We start from the raw sequence: 19213 nt of genomic DNA, 5'->3' as shown, positions 1-19213 counted from the left end.
GGGGAAACCACAAGTCCCTTGAGCCTCTGCGGCCGCCACCGCCCCAGGAACGCAGGCGCAGTGCGAGGGTTGGTTTTTGAATCCGCGGCGTTGTTATTGACGCCATATTGCTGGTGTGGGAGTCGCAGAGGGAAGTGCCGCCGCCGCCGCCGCCCGGGCCCCGCCGCCATCGCTCGTCATCGGCGGCCCCACACCGGCTAACCGGGCCCAGCCCCGCGCCCCTCAGCCCAGCTCCTGCTCCGCCACCGGCTGCGGGCGGAATTGGCTCGGACAAGGCAGGGCGGGCAGCGAGAGTGGGGATCCAGCCGTCCGCGTCGGAGCCGCTGGGGGGGCCGGGGCCGCTCCCCAGAGAGAGGCCGACAGGGAGGCGGCGGAGGCCCTGACGCAGCTGCCCCCTCCTTTCCCTGCCGCCCTCCCTTCCCTCCCCCCCCAGCCCGCCCCAGACAGCGGGGAAGGCGCCTCTGGGCAGGGCCGGCTGCTGCCACCACTACCGCCGCCGCCGTCGTCTCCCCTGCCCCTCTCTCCGACCCCACTTCCTCCGCCCCGCCGCCGCTCCGCACCATGGCTTGCGGCGCCACATTGAAAAGGACTCTGGATTTCGACCCGCTGCTGAGCCCGGCGTCCCCGAAGCGGAGGCGATGTGCGCCATTGTCAGCCCCGGCCTCGGCAGCTGCCTCTTCTTCTTTCGCCGCCGCCTCCCCGCAGAAATACCTGCGTATGGAGCCCTCGCCCTTCGGAGAGGTGTCGTCCCGGCTCACCACAGGTAAAGGGAGGCGGCCTCGCCCTGCCCGGCAGCCCCCCGGGCCGCGACGGCCGGGGGTGGGTGTGTGTGCGGGGTAATGTGAGGGGGTCTTGGGGGGATTTCGCCGGGGAGAGGAGTGGAGGGTATGCAGGGCCGGGGGGAGCCCGGGAAGGCGACCCCGGCGGGATGTGTGGTGGAGGAAGAAGAGGGGAGAGTTGGGTGGGATTGGTGCCCCTTTCCATTTTCTGTTGGACTGTATGGTTGGCAGCGGCGGGGGCCGGGGAGATCCTTGCTCGGCTTGGCACCGCCGCGGCAGAGACACAATAGAAATGGCCGTTTGCAGCAGGAGAGGGGGAGGAGGGACGGGGAGGAAGGAGGAGGAGGGGGGTGGGGGGGCGGGTTGAGCCGATGCGGACGGGTGGCCATAGGAAAGGGGTCGGGGGGGGTGGGGTGGGGGAGACTGGCGAAAAGGGACCCGAGGGAGGGAGAGTGGTTTGGTGCGGGAGGATTGATATGGTGCCGGGGAAAAGGGGGAGGCCGACTTTCCTCACGTTGGGGACATCTATGGGGGGTTCCCTTTCCCCCTCCCCTCTCCTCTCCTTCCACGAATGCCTGAATGTGGCAAGGAGAGCCGCAGGGGCGAGTCAAGCTGCGGAAACGCTGGTGGGGGCGGGGGGGTACTGGGGGAGTGTGTGACCGTGGTGTCTGGGGTGGGGGGGCTGAGGCTCGCTCCTATCCGGAGCCCCTCTCGGTGGGGCCCTCATCGATCCCTTGCAGCCATTATCGGTGGGTCGAGCGTTGCCAGAGTCGAGGCGGCGGCACCTCCTCCCCGTTGCTCAGACAGCGGGGGGGAAAGGAAGGGGGTTGGAGGGGAGGGGGGGCGGGAGGGAGGGCGGGGAGCACGGCCTGTCATCAATCACCCGCAAAATGCCAGTGGGAAAAGGCAAAAGCAGATAAAACAAAGGGGTAATTCCGCTTCCAGTCCCTTAATGCATGCCACCGTCCCGGATGGCCCGTTCTGTGGCATCCTTAAAGTTTCGTAGGAAAACCGAGCGATGAAAGCGATTGTGTGCAAGGGTGAGAGTTGCCTTTAGGGCAGATGAAATGAATTCGAGCAGTGTCCTCGTCTCGGAGGCGGTGGGCGAGAGCGAAACCCTTTTACGTTCTTAACGTGTGAGAGATGAGTCAGCCGGTGGCCCTGAAAGCTTCAGGTCTCCTTGTGTAATTGTTGTCGATTAAAAATCAAGCGAGTTCCTTTTACCGAGGAGTAGGGAGAGAAGAAAGGAATGAGCCTTGGCTGGGCACGCAGGATTGATTGGCCCTAGTCTAGTGGGTGGCTTCCAGTAATGCACTTAAGAACGGTTAAGCTCTCAGCCATGAGTGGCTGTAGCGCTGAGGTATGGATCTGTGTCCTTTGTGTGCAGGAAAAAAGCCCTCTGCAGTTGTTGCAGCTGAATTCCTTCTGCTTTTGCATTCGGTACACCCTTTTACACAAAAGTTGGTTCCGGATTACTGCTAGCATTGCTGAGCAGTAAGTTTGGATGTGTTTTCAAATTGCTATCTTCTCTATGTAGACAGTGTCTTCTTTAGGTATTTTTCTGAAAACTATACAGTAGAATGCATTTTTTATAGGTTTAAAGGAAACAAAAAAATTTGCTATGGAGGAAGTATATAGAGGGCATACAAAGTACTTAACGCTTGGCATCAGTGCCTTGATTTTTTTTTTGAACCTCTAGGAAAAGATCTTGAATGAGTCAGCGGTCTGGGATGAGACTTGTGATGGATGGCACTCCCTGGTACAGTGAGGCATTACATATACTTTGACAGAGGTGTTTATAATCAGAATTATTTTGATTCTGTTTAGAATATAATCGTTGCTCCATTACAGGGATTTATTTCAGCTTGTGATTTGGAGATCGTAGGCTATGAATAGTTTATATAAATATTGTCTGGTCAGTAAATGTGTATTGGTGAGTGGAGAGGAATAAAATTTTCACCAGAGATAACCTACAGCAATATTTGAGGTAATAGATATCTCAAAACTCCTGAATGATTCTGAAGCTGTTAAAAACTGAAATGTTAATGAGGTTGATCAAATACAGGCCTCATCTTCTCTTGAGAAAACCAGAGGTGCAGGAGGTAATCCATGTGAAAAGGTGATTCTGTAATGACAAGGGTGTGTTTAATGTCAGCCATTTGTATAATATAATGAAAAGTGAAGGACAGTAAATCAAAATGTCTCTTACTGCACTTGAATAACATAAGCAGAACTTCAGGCATTTCTAAATTTTGCACGTTTGCACAGCTTTTGATTAACATTTCCATGGCTTTTGCTTAAAAGCTATGTAATAAGAAAAAAAAAAATCTTTTTACAGTGCAAGTGCAAATGTGACCATTAAGCAATTTGCTTAGTTTTTACTCTTCATTGAATTTAGGGGTGTTATGATATTGTGTATTCCATTTTCAGCATCAGTGGACAAATTAAAGGTTATAATTTCAAAGGGGCCGCTTGAAAGATTGTGTGGGATTCATATCTAATTTTGTAAACGTACACTAACTTAATAAATTGTGGGTTTATTAATTCTTGAAAGAAAGATGGTTTGTTCTACAGCTCTGTGTTAGGATGAGGCAAAGAGTGCTGCAGAAAAATGTATTGTTTTCCGTTGACTGTAAAATTAATGTAGATGACCATTTTTGATGCAGATGTCTGCTTCTAGGTCAGATAAATCTTGCTCTGTGTATGAAAAGAATTCCAGTCCAATTTTAAAAGTGTCCCAGCTGAGTCACTGTTTTGTTAGGTTTTGTATTGGGAAATTTAGTAACAGCAGCCAGAATTCAGTTGACTTCACTTACAGTTTTCTCAGCCTGTTACTGTAATACTTAGGTTTTCAGCACTTAAAATGTCGGTATGAATTCTAATTAATGAAGATAATGGTCATATGAAATCAGAGCTGAATATAAAACTTGATTTAATTTAGAGTTCACCCTTAGGCACTTTTTTTTATCTGTGTCTCTGTCCTGGTAGAGTTTAACTTCACCCAGTGGAAACTATGTCAGCACCAGAACTTCTTAACACATGGTTAATCATTTCAAAAATGTATTATCTGGAAGCAGAATGTGGATTGATTGAAGGGGGGGTGCTGAGAACTAAGAATACAGTGGAGTAGTCAGATGAGAAAACAGCTGTCTTTATAGAGAGGTTATGGAGTGGTTATAGACAAATAAACTATATGTCTGTTGGAGAGAGGGTGGGCTTATTCAAGATGAAATTTATCACTCACAATAGTGTTTTAATATTTTTTGGTTATTTGAACAGCTGTTAGGTCACTTCCAGCTTCACAATGAATTTGGCAGCCAAACTGCTGTTGTGGCTTTACCATCTATACTTTCTATGGAATTGTGTTTACTGGCTTGAGCATACTCAGGATATGTTTGCCAGTTTTGGGGTACCATTGTTTGCATCTAGAATTATGTTGTTATAACTGTGCTCAGGGTAAGTGGTGCAGAACACATCTGCGTGGCAAAAGCTGGGTTCAAATTTGAAAGAGTGGCTCTTTTAAAATTTTCTACTGCTCAAATACAACAAATAAGTTGTACTTTCATGTCAGCTCTAGCTATGAGCGAGACTGTTCTGTATGATTGGGATGACTGCACTTGACTCTGAATGTCTGTGAATAATGTACGTTTTTTTTCCCCTGGAGTACTAAGGGTGCTATCCTGTTTGGAAGTTGTTAAGTTAATATTATGCAGTGAAATGAGGAAGCAATGGCATTTTTTTTCCTGTCATCTTCTGGATGTTTTAGAACCATATTTTGTAGTTTTATTCTGTTGAAAGATGATGTTCTGAGGGGAAGATAAAAAAGGAAAAAAACAAACTACACTGAAGTTGTTTTTTAAATTCAAAGGCAGGTCAATATTAGAAAGCCTGCACATCTGGGTATTTCCCAGACTGAAGCTGTGGTGGAAAATATAGTGTGAGGTGGAGAGGAGGGAGAGATAGTGTTGATCTTAGATCCCTGTATCTCCTAATTCATGCTACATATAACTGGAAGACAAACTGAGATAGACAGCTTTCTTCCAAACTCCTCAGCCAAAATCAGAGGTTAAATAGCAGCTAGAACTTTGTAAAATAAAATTTTAAAAATGTTGTATTTAAAGACTGTTGTGACATAGCTTAAAATTCAGAAACTTTTGCATGTGCACAAGCAGTTTTTCCTCTATAGGAAACAGTCATCTGCCTTAACACTTCCCCAGCAACTTACTGATGTTGCAAACCAAAACATTTTAGTGGGTGGGGTAATTGAGAACTACCCTTCAACTCAGGTTACTGGTTGAAATCCAAGCAGAGATAATGTAAAGTATTTGACAGAATATGGAAACTATTGAATTAATGCAGTATACAGTGATGAGTATATATGATTGGTATTTGCTGCTTTAGAGGTAGTTGTATGGCAAATATCTCTGGTTAAAGGTGGCAAATGGGTTTGGTTTAAGAGTCCCTTAGTCATGAGAGACTCTTTCCAAACAGAAGATGGGTAAATTTGTCTTTAATATATACTTTTTTTTACAGAATAATCTGGGAAAAAAATGATGAAACTAACACAGATTTTCAGGGTAAAGGCAAGAAGATGTCTTTGACCTTTTGGAATAGGAAGAACTGTTAGTCTTCCCTATGGGCTGTCCTCCTGTGACCTTTCAGTTGCCCTCTTGAGCAAACTTAACCACTTTTGTCTGAAGTTTGGTCAGACAGTAGCCAAATACAGGTTTGGCTTTTAAATTAATAGATCTAGTGGCTTTGGAATGTGACATATTCGTAGTACTGTGTCTCTTTCCACTTAATTTCTGTTTTGTTAACATTTATTCCCATGTGTATTATTCCTAAATTATCTTGGCACGGTGCCAAGTTTCTCATTGTGCTCCAGTATTGCAGAAATCATTAGGATTTTTAAAAACAAAACATTCCCACCCCTTAAAAAAAAAAAAAGGCAAAACACATAATGGCTGCATCTGGACCTGGTAATTTAACTTATATGAGAAATTCCTTTATAGATGCTTGTGGTGACTATAAATGTTAAATACCCATGGTTGGAGAAACCATAAAATGTTGAAGCAGTTTTTCGTTTCAGTGGCAAGTCTGATAAATGCAATGTGACATTTTTCTGTGTGAAGAGAAAGATCTAATTGCTGTGTCTAATACATTTTGCATTGCTTGATTTATTTTTCATTCCTCAACCCCTTGATCAGGAGAACTGGGATTTCCTGAAATAACACATTTGCAGTATGAGTTTATGCATGTGTGAGCATTCAGCTTGTTGTGGGAGAACCAGAACTTTCATCAACTTGAGACCTTGAATAATAGGGTCTCATGAGGTATGGCCAGCTCTGTGCCACAGTCTGTTGGGAGCTGCTTCTGTCCATTCTGTAGTTATGGACACTGAAGTGTCAGTGGGTACCCTTACCAGTGTTCTTTTTGCCCCTTACAGCATGCTTCTCTCAGGTGAGCATGATTTCCAAAAGTACATCTTCTATTACTGAAGTCTCACAGACCAGGCCTAATTAAGAAATGTAACTGGAGAGATGGAGTATGAACAAAACAAGATAGTATAAAGAATAACTGGATTATTTTAATTTGTGTCTATGCCCGTGGATTCCCTGGTAAAGTGGATAGCAAAAGTAAAGAATACTGTTACCCATTGCTCTGTTACAGTGCTTAAAATTCATGTTGAGTGTCAGTAGTCTCGTGGGGAGACTAAAACTAGGAATGTGGAAGCATCAACTAAATGTAGAATAAAAGTGTTGTCCTCATGGAAATGTTGTAAATTTGAACTAGGACAGTAAAAATTGTGCTTTAACAGGATCTGAAATCCTTGGAAGAGGTCTGCTGTTGTCATCAGGAAAGCCTTTGATTGATTCACTTAGAAGAAATCTCAGGCATGGTTCAGGCTTAAATGCATACATTGAATGGTGACATTGCAAACTGAAACCTGAGCTTTAGGTTCCATTTCAGGTCAGGAAAACTGGCTACTCTGATTTCAGCCTATTAAGTCACCTTCCTACATGTTTTGCTGAAGTTTCCTTCAGCTAAATGTAAGAAGCCAGGAACTTAGATGGGAAGTTGCTAGTTTAAAAATCAAGCCAAAAAATAAAAAAACATTCAGGAAAAAAGTCCTTCTGGGAAAATGATCGTAAGCTTCATAGTTGATAAGCTGTTACTCAAATGGAGAAAATAATTGTTTGCCTTGTTATCTTTTCAAGTTGAACTGCTGTTACCTTTGTACATAATATCTAGATAATTACTGGTCAGGATGAAGTTAATTAGATGACACAGCTTTGAAAAAGAATAACTTGCCTTTTTATGGTGAATTAAAGGAGGTAAGATTTCCCTCCTTGGAAATGAATACTTGGTTTTGTAATTCATTTGTGTGACAGATCATATTTCAGATACCAAGTCTGTATTCAGAATTGCCCCTTCTTATTTCATGCAGCCTTCATTGGGTATGTGAAAGCTTTTGAAATGTGAAACATTGGGTCCCCCAGTTGCATCTCAAATTCTGAAAGAACACTGGTATGAATGCTGTCCTTCATCTCAATGCAATATTTTGTGCATATATTTACTCTGCTCTTAGTGCTCAGAGTTCTAGGTAGAAAAAACATCTCTGTACATCTCATTATATCCAGGTGTATTTTACTGAATCTCCTATGCTTTCAGTGGTCATGGTGAGACAGTAACAGTGTTTGTCACTCTTCATCTTATCCTCGAACCTTAAGGGGGCATATAATACACTCTTGTGTAACTGGCCATTTTGAATTTGAAATGTAACTTCTGAAGTACTAATTAATTTCAGTGTTTTTGAACTGTGGCTTTTTCTTGTTTTACTACCTTATATTCAGCAAGCCTAATTTTCACTTTTGGCACCTCTGCCTGGTCTTTCTTTTTAGCTTGCTCGGTGCCTTCAGAGGTACCTCTAACAAGTAGCAAACACTGAGCACTGGGGATGAAGTAAAATTAAAAAAAACCTGAGGACAGACCACGGTGATGTATGTTTGATCTTATTAAATATATTCCCTTTGGCATCTCATTAACTAAAATTGCTGCATGATGTTCTTATTTGAACTTCACCTTTAAGATGGATGCAAGTCTCCATTTAATGTGTCAAATGAGTTCTAATATGTACAATGCAAGTTCTCACTTCAGTTTTAATCTTAGAGAAGCTCACATAGATTAAGTTTTCTTTAATGAGTGCACTTTCAATAAAATAATTAAAATGCATGTCACTGTTGAAAAAGGCAATTTGGGCCTCTGCAATGAAGAACACATAAATAAATTGTCCTGCACTGACACCAGTTAAATGCACATTTTAAATCAGTTGTCAACTGCAGAGAGCTAATTAGAAGTGAAGGAAGCTGAGAAACTGAACTTGAAAAGACAGGAGAGTTCTCTAGAATCAAAGTTAGGTTGGAGAACAAGGTCTACTAACTCCCTAGCTTTGTTCAATTGGGCCAGAGCTATGAAGGGCTTCACAGTTAGATGTCTGCAAATAGGTGGTGTTAAAAGTTTTCTAGTTTGTACTGCCTTAGTTTCTCATGGCTTTCCTGAGAGATGAGATGCTATTAAAACCCTTTTGAACAGAACATTTTTGTTCATTTGACAATTTTTGTGGATTTATTAAGCAAAACTGTAACACCAGAAGTAACTTGCATTTAAATAACTTCTTATTCCATGTATTGTTTAAAAAAATAATTCAACTTGGCATTCAGCTGTTAATTTAAAATGGTCATAAAATTTGTAAGCTTATATTTCACTTCACAGTGAAGTAATTTTGTATAAAGACAGATTTTATGCGACTGTATATTAAGAAAAAATGTCTATTCAGTTTTTGCTGCTGCAAAAATCATCTGCCTGTTTAATTTGAAACATTACTTGTATGATCACTCATGTGAGAAGTCATGAACTTTTCAGTGCTGTGTTAAGCTTGTATTTCTTGACTATTAATCTCCATTTTACAAATGGTGGAAATCGGGAAGTATGAATCATTCTCACAGTCATCTTGCCTACTGGCAGCATGATACTGAATAGAGCTTGGAGTTCAGTTCTCTGTGCTGAGCAACAGTGCCTTCAGTCAAGATCTTAATACTGCCTTACCAAAGTAGGTTATGTACATGCTCAACCAGTGTTCAGTCAGAACTTCAGACTTCAGTCTCCTGGTGGCTGTTTGCAATGTAGGTAGCATATTCTGTTTAAATAGTTCCCCCCTCCATCCCACCTGGCTTAGTTTTATACCTTTACCTGAAGTCACAGTAATGCGGACTGTCAAAGTGGTTTTGTTGTGACAAGGATCTCTCAATGTATGTCAGTGGTTTTTCGTGAGATTTTAGATGTTCAGAACAAGATGTGAAAATTGCAAGTTAAAAAGTGCTGCCAAATTAGAAGCAGATGAAATTACTGTAATATTGAGACTCCTATGTCCAGTGTTCAGTATAATTTGGAATAGTATCATGTATCCTTTGTGCACAGATACTAATTTTCTATCCCTGTGGTTGTTGTTCTAGCTCCTGAGTTTTATCCATTAACCAGTCTGTTTAGTTGTGTGTTACTTTGTTTAATTTGGGTTTTTTGTTTTGGTTTGGGTTTTTTTCGTTGTTGTTGGGTTTTTTTGTTTGTTTGTTTTCTGGGTTTTTTGGATGGTTTAAAAATTCTTTTGGTTGTTAATGTGGTTTGAGAATGTTTCTGCAAGAAGATAATACAAAGGAGAGCTGTAGAGAAGATTCTAATCAAAGTTGTTACACCCAAAATTTGGGTGATGTTTCTGCAGCTCATGTAGAATTTGGAAAGTATGCTCTAGGTGAAGTACTGGTAGTAAAGGATGCTTGTGATCTATTACACTCTTCAGTTACTGTAAATACAGTATGAATGTTTGCAGTCACATTTCTCATAGTGTAGACAAGTTTTAGGACAGATATTATCTCCAGAGCTAATTTAGTTCCCACTCAAAATGACGCAGTATCACTTTAGCTCGAGCAGCACTTGATTCTGAGGAAAACTACTGGTTTGCCACCATGACACTGTTGAGGAAAAGTATTGCAGGGTCATTCTCCAACAAAATGCTCTGTGTATGCACGTGACAAATTCTACATGGGATTCTATTTTTGGAAGCCTGACTGCGTCTTGGCTTAACCTGATTAATGTATTTCTGTACCATGGTGGAGTGTAGTATGACTGGTTTTCTACAAAAAGTATGAATCTTCCAGGCTCACCTGTGTTCCCCACTTTCTTGTAGTTTCCTTCTCTTCATTTCCCTGCTGTGCTGCTTTATTATGTTTTCTGCATTCACTGCTTCTTTGAGCCAAGTTTTTGATCCTTCTTTAGAGAGCTGAAAATTGGACGAGTGCTTTTAAGCATGAGACTGAAAAGGTACTAAACTGCAAAGCCTTCATCAGTGGACCAGATCCAAACAAGAAGCTCCTTTGCTGAAAATAATAGTGTTCCTGTTGACTGGAAACAGTTTCCTCTCTTTGTATGAGCTGGAAGCCCCCAGATTATCTTATGGATTTGAATAACCACTGCAAAAGTTAACCTCTGAACCTAGGAATTGGCAAATGTTTGCTTCTGCTTGCTCTAGCATAGATGTCAGGCCACTGACTGAAAAAGCTGGTAGGTGAAGTTACTTGCTACACATGACTGCTTACTAGAAAATGTCCAGGTAGGGCACCTCAATAGCATACACTGTTTGCATACCTGAAAAACAGTTAAAAAGTTTTTGATACTGTTTTGACAAAATGCCAAAATAAGAAGGTACTGAGTGAGTGGAGTCCTCTGCAGCTCTGACATGATCACACTGATTTGTATGTATCTGAGCTTTAGAAAGCTGTTTTTGCAAAAAGTTTAGAAGTCTCAGGGGGAGCTGGTACTGAAGGAATTTTTTAAAAATTAATTTGAAAGTAAAAAATTTCATAAAGAGGGAGGTTTTGGAAGTCTTCTGTGAAAGTGTCCTGTAAAAAATAGAAAATGGCTTTTTTCTCTTTAATATCTTACGTTGCCAGATGATACAGAGTTATGGCACTGATGTACCTGAGAGCCTTTCATTACATGGAATTTTAGAGAGAAGGCAAAAGGACTGATAATTTTATTGCAAAGATTACTTTTCCCCCCCCCCTTGTAATTCTGCAGTGGAGGTGAGATTATTAAAAGCAGTTGCTGGATTTTATTCAGTGCAATCAAATCCTGAACTAAATATTAGGATACTCCTCTAAAAGATACTGTTGATCTGGCTTTTGCAATTGGGATAGATCTGAGGCTATGAAAAATGTTACAAAAAGCTGTGCTAGTATCTTGGTTTCCAATTCCTTGAACAGTAGTTGCTTTATGCATATTTTGTCTAAATTGTGGTGGTTTTTTTACATCTTGCCAGTATGCCAGTAACTGTACAAGGGAGGAATGGTATTTCATTTACATTTTTTATTCTGGAGTCTTTTGTTGCCTCTAACTGTTAATGATAAACCCTGTCCAGGGGAGAAAGGTGGTTGTAAATTACATGTATGAAAAGAAGAAGATAGATCCCAGTAGAAGTTCTGCAGCCTAATTTTTATATGTGTTTACTGTATGTTTGATAAATTTTAACCTTACAGTGTTTAGGTTCTTTAATAGTTCTTTGGTAACAATAGTTGACCTTAGCATTTGTACTAGTGTCCTCCTAGTGAGAACAGTCTGTTTCTTTTCTTTTAGCTGGTGTCATTGTATGTGTCTTAGGTAAAACACTTTTTTTTTGCAGGCCATGATTTAAGAGTCTGGCTTTGTTTGGTGTTTCAGTGAAAATAAGTGAAATATTGAAATTTAATTATTTTAGGCTTAAATTTTCTCACTGTTTTTCTTTTAGAACAAATACTCTACAACATAAAACAAGAGTACAAACGAATGCAGAAGAGGAGACACTTAGAAAATAACTTCCAGCAGACAGATCCTTGTTGTTCTACTGATGCACAACCACATGCATTTCTCCTTACTGGACCAGCTTTGCCAGGTACCCAGAAAATTCTGTGTTATTCTATTATGTGTTCTCAAACCCCGTTTGTGTAAATAATTTTCCCTAATTATTTGGTGGGTTTTGACACCCTCTCACCAGTTACTGTTGGGTTTTTTTGGCAATACCACTATTGATCTGGAAGACTGTAGCTTCTCATTTCAAGAATCACTAGGACACAAACCTTGCATTGTTTTTAAGAGACCATCCTGAATGCCCTGCTACTTATAGTGTAATAGGCTTCTGCAAAGCAATTGTCTTTGAAAAAATACACTGTACTGTAATTTTTATATAAAGTAGAAGCTTAAATTTGTAAATGGCAACTGCCATTGAAATGATGTTTACAGTGTGTAACACTCTTGGTGTTTTCATACCCATGTGTATTGTCATTTGTAGATGTCTTCCGTTTGGGTGATTAATAGTAATTAGAGGTGTTCAAAAGGCAGAGACTTTTCTAAATGTCCTGTGAAGTTCCTTCAGTGTAAAAGATTTGAAGAAAATGGATTATATAAATGGTTCAGTACTAGTTCTAAGTGTAAATTTTATTCCCAAATATTTAATCTTAGGTACTTCATCTGCAGCATCATCACCATTGAAAAAAGAACAGCCCCTCTTTACTCTCAGACAAGTTGGAATGATCTGTGAACGTTTGCTGAAAGAACGTGAAGAGAAAATCCGTGAAGAGTATGAAGAAATTTTGACCACAAAACTTGCAGGTATATTATACTTCAAAATAATGTTTTGGGAAGAGTTTGAAAGCTTTAAAACTTTTCCCATTTTTGTGTTACACTGTTTTTTTCTGACCTAATCTCATTAAGGAATGAGATTGCATAAAGGACAGGGAAAATTATGTGTAGTCATTAATGGATTTTTTTCTTTCATGCTGCCTTAGATAGAAACTAGGACTCCTGTGTATTACCAATCAATGGAACCAGTGGTTGTATTTCAGATGGAGCTTTTTCTTGCTATCATGTTTGGATTGATAATTTCCTCTTCATTTTTTTTTTTTTTGCTCAAAAGACTTGCTTTTCTACTGGGTTAAGAGCTCTTTGTGAAGGACTTTTTTTTTTTCCTTCTTGGGAACTGACTTCCTTTTTCTGGAATTTGGCAAGGAGACAGCACCTAAGATTTCCCTTTCTTTTCCCAGTACTTAGCATTACATTGCTGCCAGTCGTGTTTACCATCAGCCCAAGTGTCAGTAGTAGCTGCATTTCTGATGCTCTATGTTAAATTGTTGCATTCCACATCATTCAGCTGATACTTCTGGTGCCTGATGCCAACTTACCCTTTCATAAGGATCGTGTCAGTGTCAGCATTATAAATAATGACCTTTATTTTACTGTTGATGTTCCCTACTTTAAAACATCTTGCCAGCATTTGAGCACCTAAATTCTCTTGCATTAAGAAGTAAGTGCCTTCACAGTATGATTTGGTGTCTGGTTTAACATTCAGTGTGATAAGGAACACCTGAATGCACTCCTTGGCAGCAAACCTACTTTTGAATATGCATGGGTATTTTGCTTTGCACCTGACTACGCATCAGGATTAAAGTTTTCAAAAATCTTCATGTGTGGAAATAAAATCTTCTACCAGCATGCCCATGCCAAAAGTCACCAGACTTGCATCAGGCTTGTGGGTTGGCTGTGACAGTATTGTCTCTGCTCCTGAGCCTCTGTTCATCTTCTGTGCTTACTGATCTGCCGTCAGTATGGAAGAAATTACTATAGTTTGGGTCCCTCTTAAATCTGCATCTTTTTACAGCTGTAACTAGAGCCCTAAGTACTTCTGTTTCTTTGGGCCTAATCTTCCTTTTCTGTATTTTTCTTTTTAGCCTGCTGCATGCCTAAAAAATGGGATGCTGTAGCTATTTTATTCTTCTAATTTATGTGCATTAGGAATTAGTTAATTTATTGCATTCTCTTAAATGCATTTCAGATAGCAGTGATAATAACTGAAGACCAAAAATATTTGCACTTGTTCCAGATGCTTTCTGGGTACAAATTTGTAGTTCTTTGCATCAGGAACCCCTCTGGCAAGTTCTTTATGTTTGCTCCATCTGTCAGTTCCAAAGGGAACATTTTACTTTTGGGGAGAAAGGATGGGGATGGTTTCTCTTTGGAGGATTGTGGTGTTCAGTGAGATGAGTTGGGTTTTGACTTAAAAATGGGGGTTTATCAGCAAAAGAGATACTGGAAAGATACTGTTACTACTGCATCCCATATATCAAGCCAACAATACATTTTCAGCATTATATGGGAATTCAGAAAGAGACTGCCAAAAAGAATTCAGAAATTCCTTACATAGAAGGCTAATTACATTTTTCTGCTGATGGAATGATTATATATTTTTCTAAACTTTGCACAGTGAGGTGATACTCATAAATTAATGAAGTCAATGGAAATATAACTGGAAATTCTTTAATCTTGGTTGGAGAGCTTCTTTCAAGTGACTTAAATGAATATTTGGATCTCAGATATTTTCCTCATTCCTTTCTGAATCACACTTTTCTTGTAGGCAGTTAGCCAGTTCTTTGTGAGCAAAGGTGCCTTTCATGCAGAACGAGTGTTTGATAAGTAGGAAACTCAGATCACTGTGGTGCCCTGATTTCCCCTCCTATCTCTGTGACCTGAAACTGCTGCGTTTGCATGAACTTGGGTTTGCAAGATCCTTTGCAGATACTAAAACAAGAGGAGTGTAAGGGGCTAAGGGAAACTTTAACTTGAAAGGTTTTCTAGAACCTGTGAGAAACAGCTTTTTATACTAAAGGTCAAGTTGTAGATTATAGTACTTAGGTTTGTATTTGTGGCATTTAGCTTCCTTCTGACTTAAAATAAATAGTTATAACTGGTTAGGGATGCTAGTGGTGCAAGTATCTTTACAAGTGTTCACTTAAATTTTTAAGCAGTTCACTGCAGGTTGCTCTTACCTTTGGACTGCTTAACTTTCTCAGTTGGAATGCCCTGATAAAGAGGATTTTTAGTAACTGTGGATTTTTCAAATGTCCAAAGCCATAATTTTAATGAAGATGGTGCTACAAAGCAGCTGTGTATGTTGACTTAAATGTTTAAAAAAGAAAGCTTGGAATTAGTTTCTGGCCTTTAATACAGACTTTTAGGAAAAGTTCTAGTTGCTGTTGTTATTTTTGGAAATGGTTTCTGGGCAACAGACCCTTCAATCTGCACTTGGTGTTAATTTGTTGCTTGGTTAAGATCCTTGCCTGGCTGCTGAAAAGCCAGCACTCAGAACTGCAGTGAAACAGAGGTCCTGCTTGTGGGCAAAGGGGAACCACGTGCCTTGTGACTCTGGGCCCCTTCAGTCAGGCATGAATGTCCTTAGATCGTTGGGTCCGGTCCATATTTGGGGCTGCTGCTGCACTGCTTGCTGATTACTGATACCCTGTTTACTTCAAAGGTGAAGCTCATCCCTGCAAGAGGATGGGGACTTTAATGGGGCAAACCTGTGGGACTAGGAACCACTACAAATCTAACTGCATTTTTGGTTGAAGATTGCCTTCTTTGACCTTGCCCTTTTCTCAGAACACCCCACATTGCTGCACATGTATTTTTCCACAAGGGAGGAAGGGGAATGGAGAGGAGCGGCATCTGGTAGATATTACTCTCCTTGTTCAATTTCCTAATTCTGAAAGGTGATATCCTGCTGATGAGTGCAATATTAAAACTGGATAAAATACTGCGAATGTATTTGTATGTTTGTGTGTATAGAAGGAGTAATCTTTCTGGGAAATAACAGTGTTTAGGTCAAAGTCAAATTAATACATGCAATACCTAAATTTCAGATTACGCAGTAGCTGTTTTCATGAAGTCCACAGTCAACTGTGTGTCTCCTGCTGTGGCTAGTTTTGTGATTGGAATAAGCCAGGCATTAGCCACTGAGCATTTCATCCTTCTAGTTTGTCATTTACTTTTGATTTCCTGGTGAACACGAAAAAAAATTTCTGACTCTGTAGCAAGTCCGTTTCCTGTACTTCTGTGTTTCCATTCCATTAAATTAATTTTCTTACATCTGGTAGTGATAGGAGCAAAAATGTTTCCAACCCTAGCACAGACTTAACACCATGTTTGCTTAACCACTCTGCCCCCATTGTGGATCTGTGATGATGCTTAGCCAGGTGTTAGGTATATTCAGGTCTTTGTGGATGTGCAGCATAATTCTCTTTGAAGATATTGCTTTCTTTCCCATTACAGAAGTTTGTGAGGGGAAGTCTTTTAATTAAGGGGACATGTGCTGCATTGTTCTCAGGGATGAAAAGAAAATGGCAGCTGTGAGCTGTGTAAAATCATTTGAACTGTTAGTGGATGTGTGTTTAATTTACACGATTTATATGTACAAAAAAGAAGCATTGAATATTTTTGAGCTTAAGTTAAACTTAATATACTCACACCTCTTAATGCTTCATTCTTGCAGAACAATACGACGCATTCGTGAAGTTCACGCATGATCAGATCATGCGACGATATGGAGAACAGCCTGCCAGTTGTGAGTATCTGTTTCTTCTGGTTACTGTAACAGCATTAAGTCAGTGAACATTCAATAATTGCAAACAGCCATTTTTCTATTGTAAAGGTTCAGCTAGGCCCCAAGTGAAAATACTTTAAATTAGTAATATGAAAGACCAAGCTTGGAAGTAACATGAGAGATAAAATGCAGCTTTTGTTTAAAACACATGAAACTGTTACCCATGCCTCTTTGTTATTTTTGAAGCAGGGTTTGAGGTTGCCAGATCAAGTTTGTAATAGAGCTGGAATTTGTTAACTCCATCATTAACTCTTTTTTTTTTTTTTTTTTTTCTTTTCTCTTCTCTTTCCAGATGTTTCATGAATCACACTTTCTGCATATGTGGGCTGCCCTATACACCCTGTTTATTGTTGCAAGCTGTCCCCGTAAAGACTTGCAGCAATGCCATATTTTTTCCCCCTGTGAACACAGGTTATTTCAAGCTTTTGTCAGTGGCAACCACTCTTATGCAGCAACTGGTTTTGGAGTGCTCCCTGATGTCAGTACCACCTGGATGTGGACCTTTGCTACCTGTAATAATACCAGTGGCCTCATTTGCTGTATCATTACAATTTGGCTTCTTATGTTAATAAGTTTGAAAAAGTAAAGGATTAAAGCTGGTGTTCTAGAAGTTGCCCTTCACTGGTTGTGTAAATAAAAATGTAGAATGACACTTCTGACTGAAGTTAGTGTGGTTTTCATAACTGTGCACTACAACAAAGCTGTAATCACAGTTAAGTTAGAATGTAATCCCAGGACAATTTTAAGCAAATAGCCCACAGTACTGCCTGTGAAATAGTGAAGGAGGGCATTTCTGTATTCCATGACTTTTTTGGGGGTTAAGAATGGGTTTATATGATTTCTCATTTTTGTAGTTTTTATTTATTCTATCAGTCTTTAACAAATGTTTATTGCTGCAATTTTTCAGTGTATCATTGTTTTACTGCCCTTGTAGTACTGGAATTTAGTTGGAAGAATAAAACATTTACTTCTAATCTGTTTGTTTTTAATACGCAGGTGGAACTTCTGCTGTGTATGAATAAACTTCAAACCCAGTGTTTAAATGAAAACTTTTATTTGGTAGCAATAGTGGGTGTGTGAGAATTTTAGATCAGGAGAAAAAGGTAGAGTAAAATCTTCAGATAATTCTTCAGAGGCAAAGAAGTCTCCCTCAGATTGGCTCCTTGGTTTCCTGCTGCGGAATCGAGTTTGTTACAGAACTGACAAGAAACTGTTGATTTCACTTGCTGCAGCTGACTCAGAACAGCTTTGCTTGTCTTCCTTCAGATGTAAGTGACACATCTAAGGAAATCTGCTCATAAGATACAGGTGCTTGCACCACAAGCTGGAACTAGGTAGGTGTTGGAGGAACTCAAGGTGTGTTCAGGCTCAAGAGTGTTGTTGAGTGCATTCAGCTGTTGCCCCGTCACTGTATTGGTGCTGTGTGGTTCTGAGTCTCAGTGTGAATTACTGAAAAATTTGTATTTGGCAAGTCCAAATCTGTGTTGTGGTGGGCTGGAAGTAATTATTACCAAATGACTTGGGTCATTAGCTTTGAGGACTTAAAAGCAGTTTCAAAAGAATCCTTTGATGATAAACTCTTGTCTTCTCTGACTTCCTATCAGCTTCTGATTAAGTGTAACTCTGTTGTGTTATAAATCTTTGTACAATTTCAAATTAACAGAAGAGTTTTAGTTGAAATGTAATTGAAACTTCGGGTGGTAGATACACACATTAATCTGCTTGTGCTAAAGCTTATGATTTCAGAGAAGCCATATAATGAGCTCTAGTTTTTGGTGAACTTTTATTTACTTAGTAGTGAGATTACAGGTTCAGAATTAGGCACTTTGCCACAGTATCTGGACCATTTTGTGCCCACTTTCCTGAAACCTTAGTCAAATATTTGGATTCTTTTTACTGTGCTGTCAGAGTCTCAGAAACGGGGAATCTCTCATGGACTCTTCTATTGGGTCTTCTGTTACTGAATATAAATCTTTCAAGGGCTGAAATTTTGGTTGTCTGCCTCAGGGTTCTCAGCCCCTCTTTTTCCTGCTCCTCATTTTTTATGTCCTTTTATTATTAACTTGACCAAAGCAGGAAAAACACTGCTACTAGGTGGACCACTATCCAAATTCTACCATCCTGATAATCCCCTGTATCTCCTGTGTTCTGGAAGATCCTTGTTGCAACTTGATAGGAAGGTGTGTGTGCCTAACTGATGACTTGAGATAGGAGTAGAATTAAGATACCAGCCATTGTGATCATCTGTGTGTCTCATCTTTTCCTTTGGGATATTAGAGTTATTATAAATAAGATGTGATGTCATGTCAACACCTAGCCACTCCTCTGCTGCTCCAAATTAGCACGTAATAAGCAGTCATATGGCACATTAAATATAATGCCACCATGGGTGCTTATGCATCAGGGCTGTGGTATGCTTAATTTGTGCCTGTTTGGAAAACAAGGTTGCATTCTTTGAAATTTTTCATTTTTTAACCTGCTGCGTGTCATATCTTGGGCTTCAGAACTGGCTCCTTTTCCTCATCTCAGTGCCAGTATCTGACGTGGTAAATTTCATGTGAAGGGCTTGTTCTAACAGGTGACTTACTCTTAACAGGAAAATGGTTGGCTGGTATTCACTGTTGGAAAAAAATGAGGTTGAAAAAATTGGGGTGCTGTGAGGAGCAGGCTGGTGCTTAAAAATAAACCTGCTTTGGAGCACATTCTCAAAGACTTTGGAGTCCCATAGAAATGGGCAAGATTCAGTACTGAGTTCTTTGCACTACATTTGTGGAGGCCACATTTACAGTGTTTTTGCAAGTTGTACTTAACTGCAGCCTCCCCAAAAGCAAACTGAGGACAGTTAACTGCTACTGAAGAGAGTGAAACTGAAGATGTTGGTGAACCTGTTTTTAAGGTGGTGATGTGTAGGATTTTT

General features: G+C 40.3%; 1 protein-coding gene across 3 annotated transcripts; it reads left to right on the top strand.

Moving 5' to 3' along the window:
- Positions 1-65: 65 nt before the first annotated feature.
- On the top strand, positions 66-17331 carry AKIRIN2 (akirin 2). Of its 3 annotated transcripts, XR_003987330.1 has the most exons (6): positions 66-763; positions 11617-11760; positions 12327-12476; positions 15172-15365; positions 16186-16257; positions 16589-17270. XR_003987330.1 is itself a non-coding variant. In XM_030446992.1 (5 exons), exons 1-5 carry the CDS (start codon positions 562-564, stop codon positions 16597-16599), a joined length of 579 nt encoding a protein of 192 aa, XP_030302852.1. In that variant the 5' UTR covers positions 84-561; the 3' UTR covers positions 16600-17331. The 3 variants fall into 3 exon arrangements, 2 of the variants coding, with proteins under 2 accessions (XP_030302852.1, XP_030302853.1); XM_030446992.1 differs by lacking the exon at positions 15172-15365 and having other exon boundaries at positions 84-763; positions 16589-17331; XM_030446993.1 differs by lacking the exons at positions 66-763; positions 15172-15365 and adding an exon at positions 1734-1819.
- The last annotated feature ends 1882 nt before the right edge of the window (positions 17332-19213 follow it).

This window comes from Calypte anna, chromosome 3 (assembly GCF_003957555.1).
Source record: "Calypte anna isolate BGI_N300 chromosome 3, bCalAnn1_v1.p, whole genome shotgun sequence".
NCBI classification, from domain to species: Eukaryota; Metazoa; Chordata; class Aves; order Apodiformes; family Trochilidae; genus Calypte; species Calypte anna.
The sequence above is the reverse complement of the archived record's forward strand: the minus strand, read 5'-3'. Positions and strand labels throughout refer to the sequence as shown.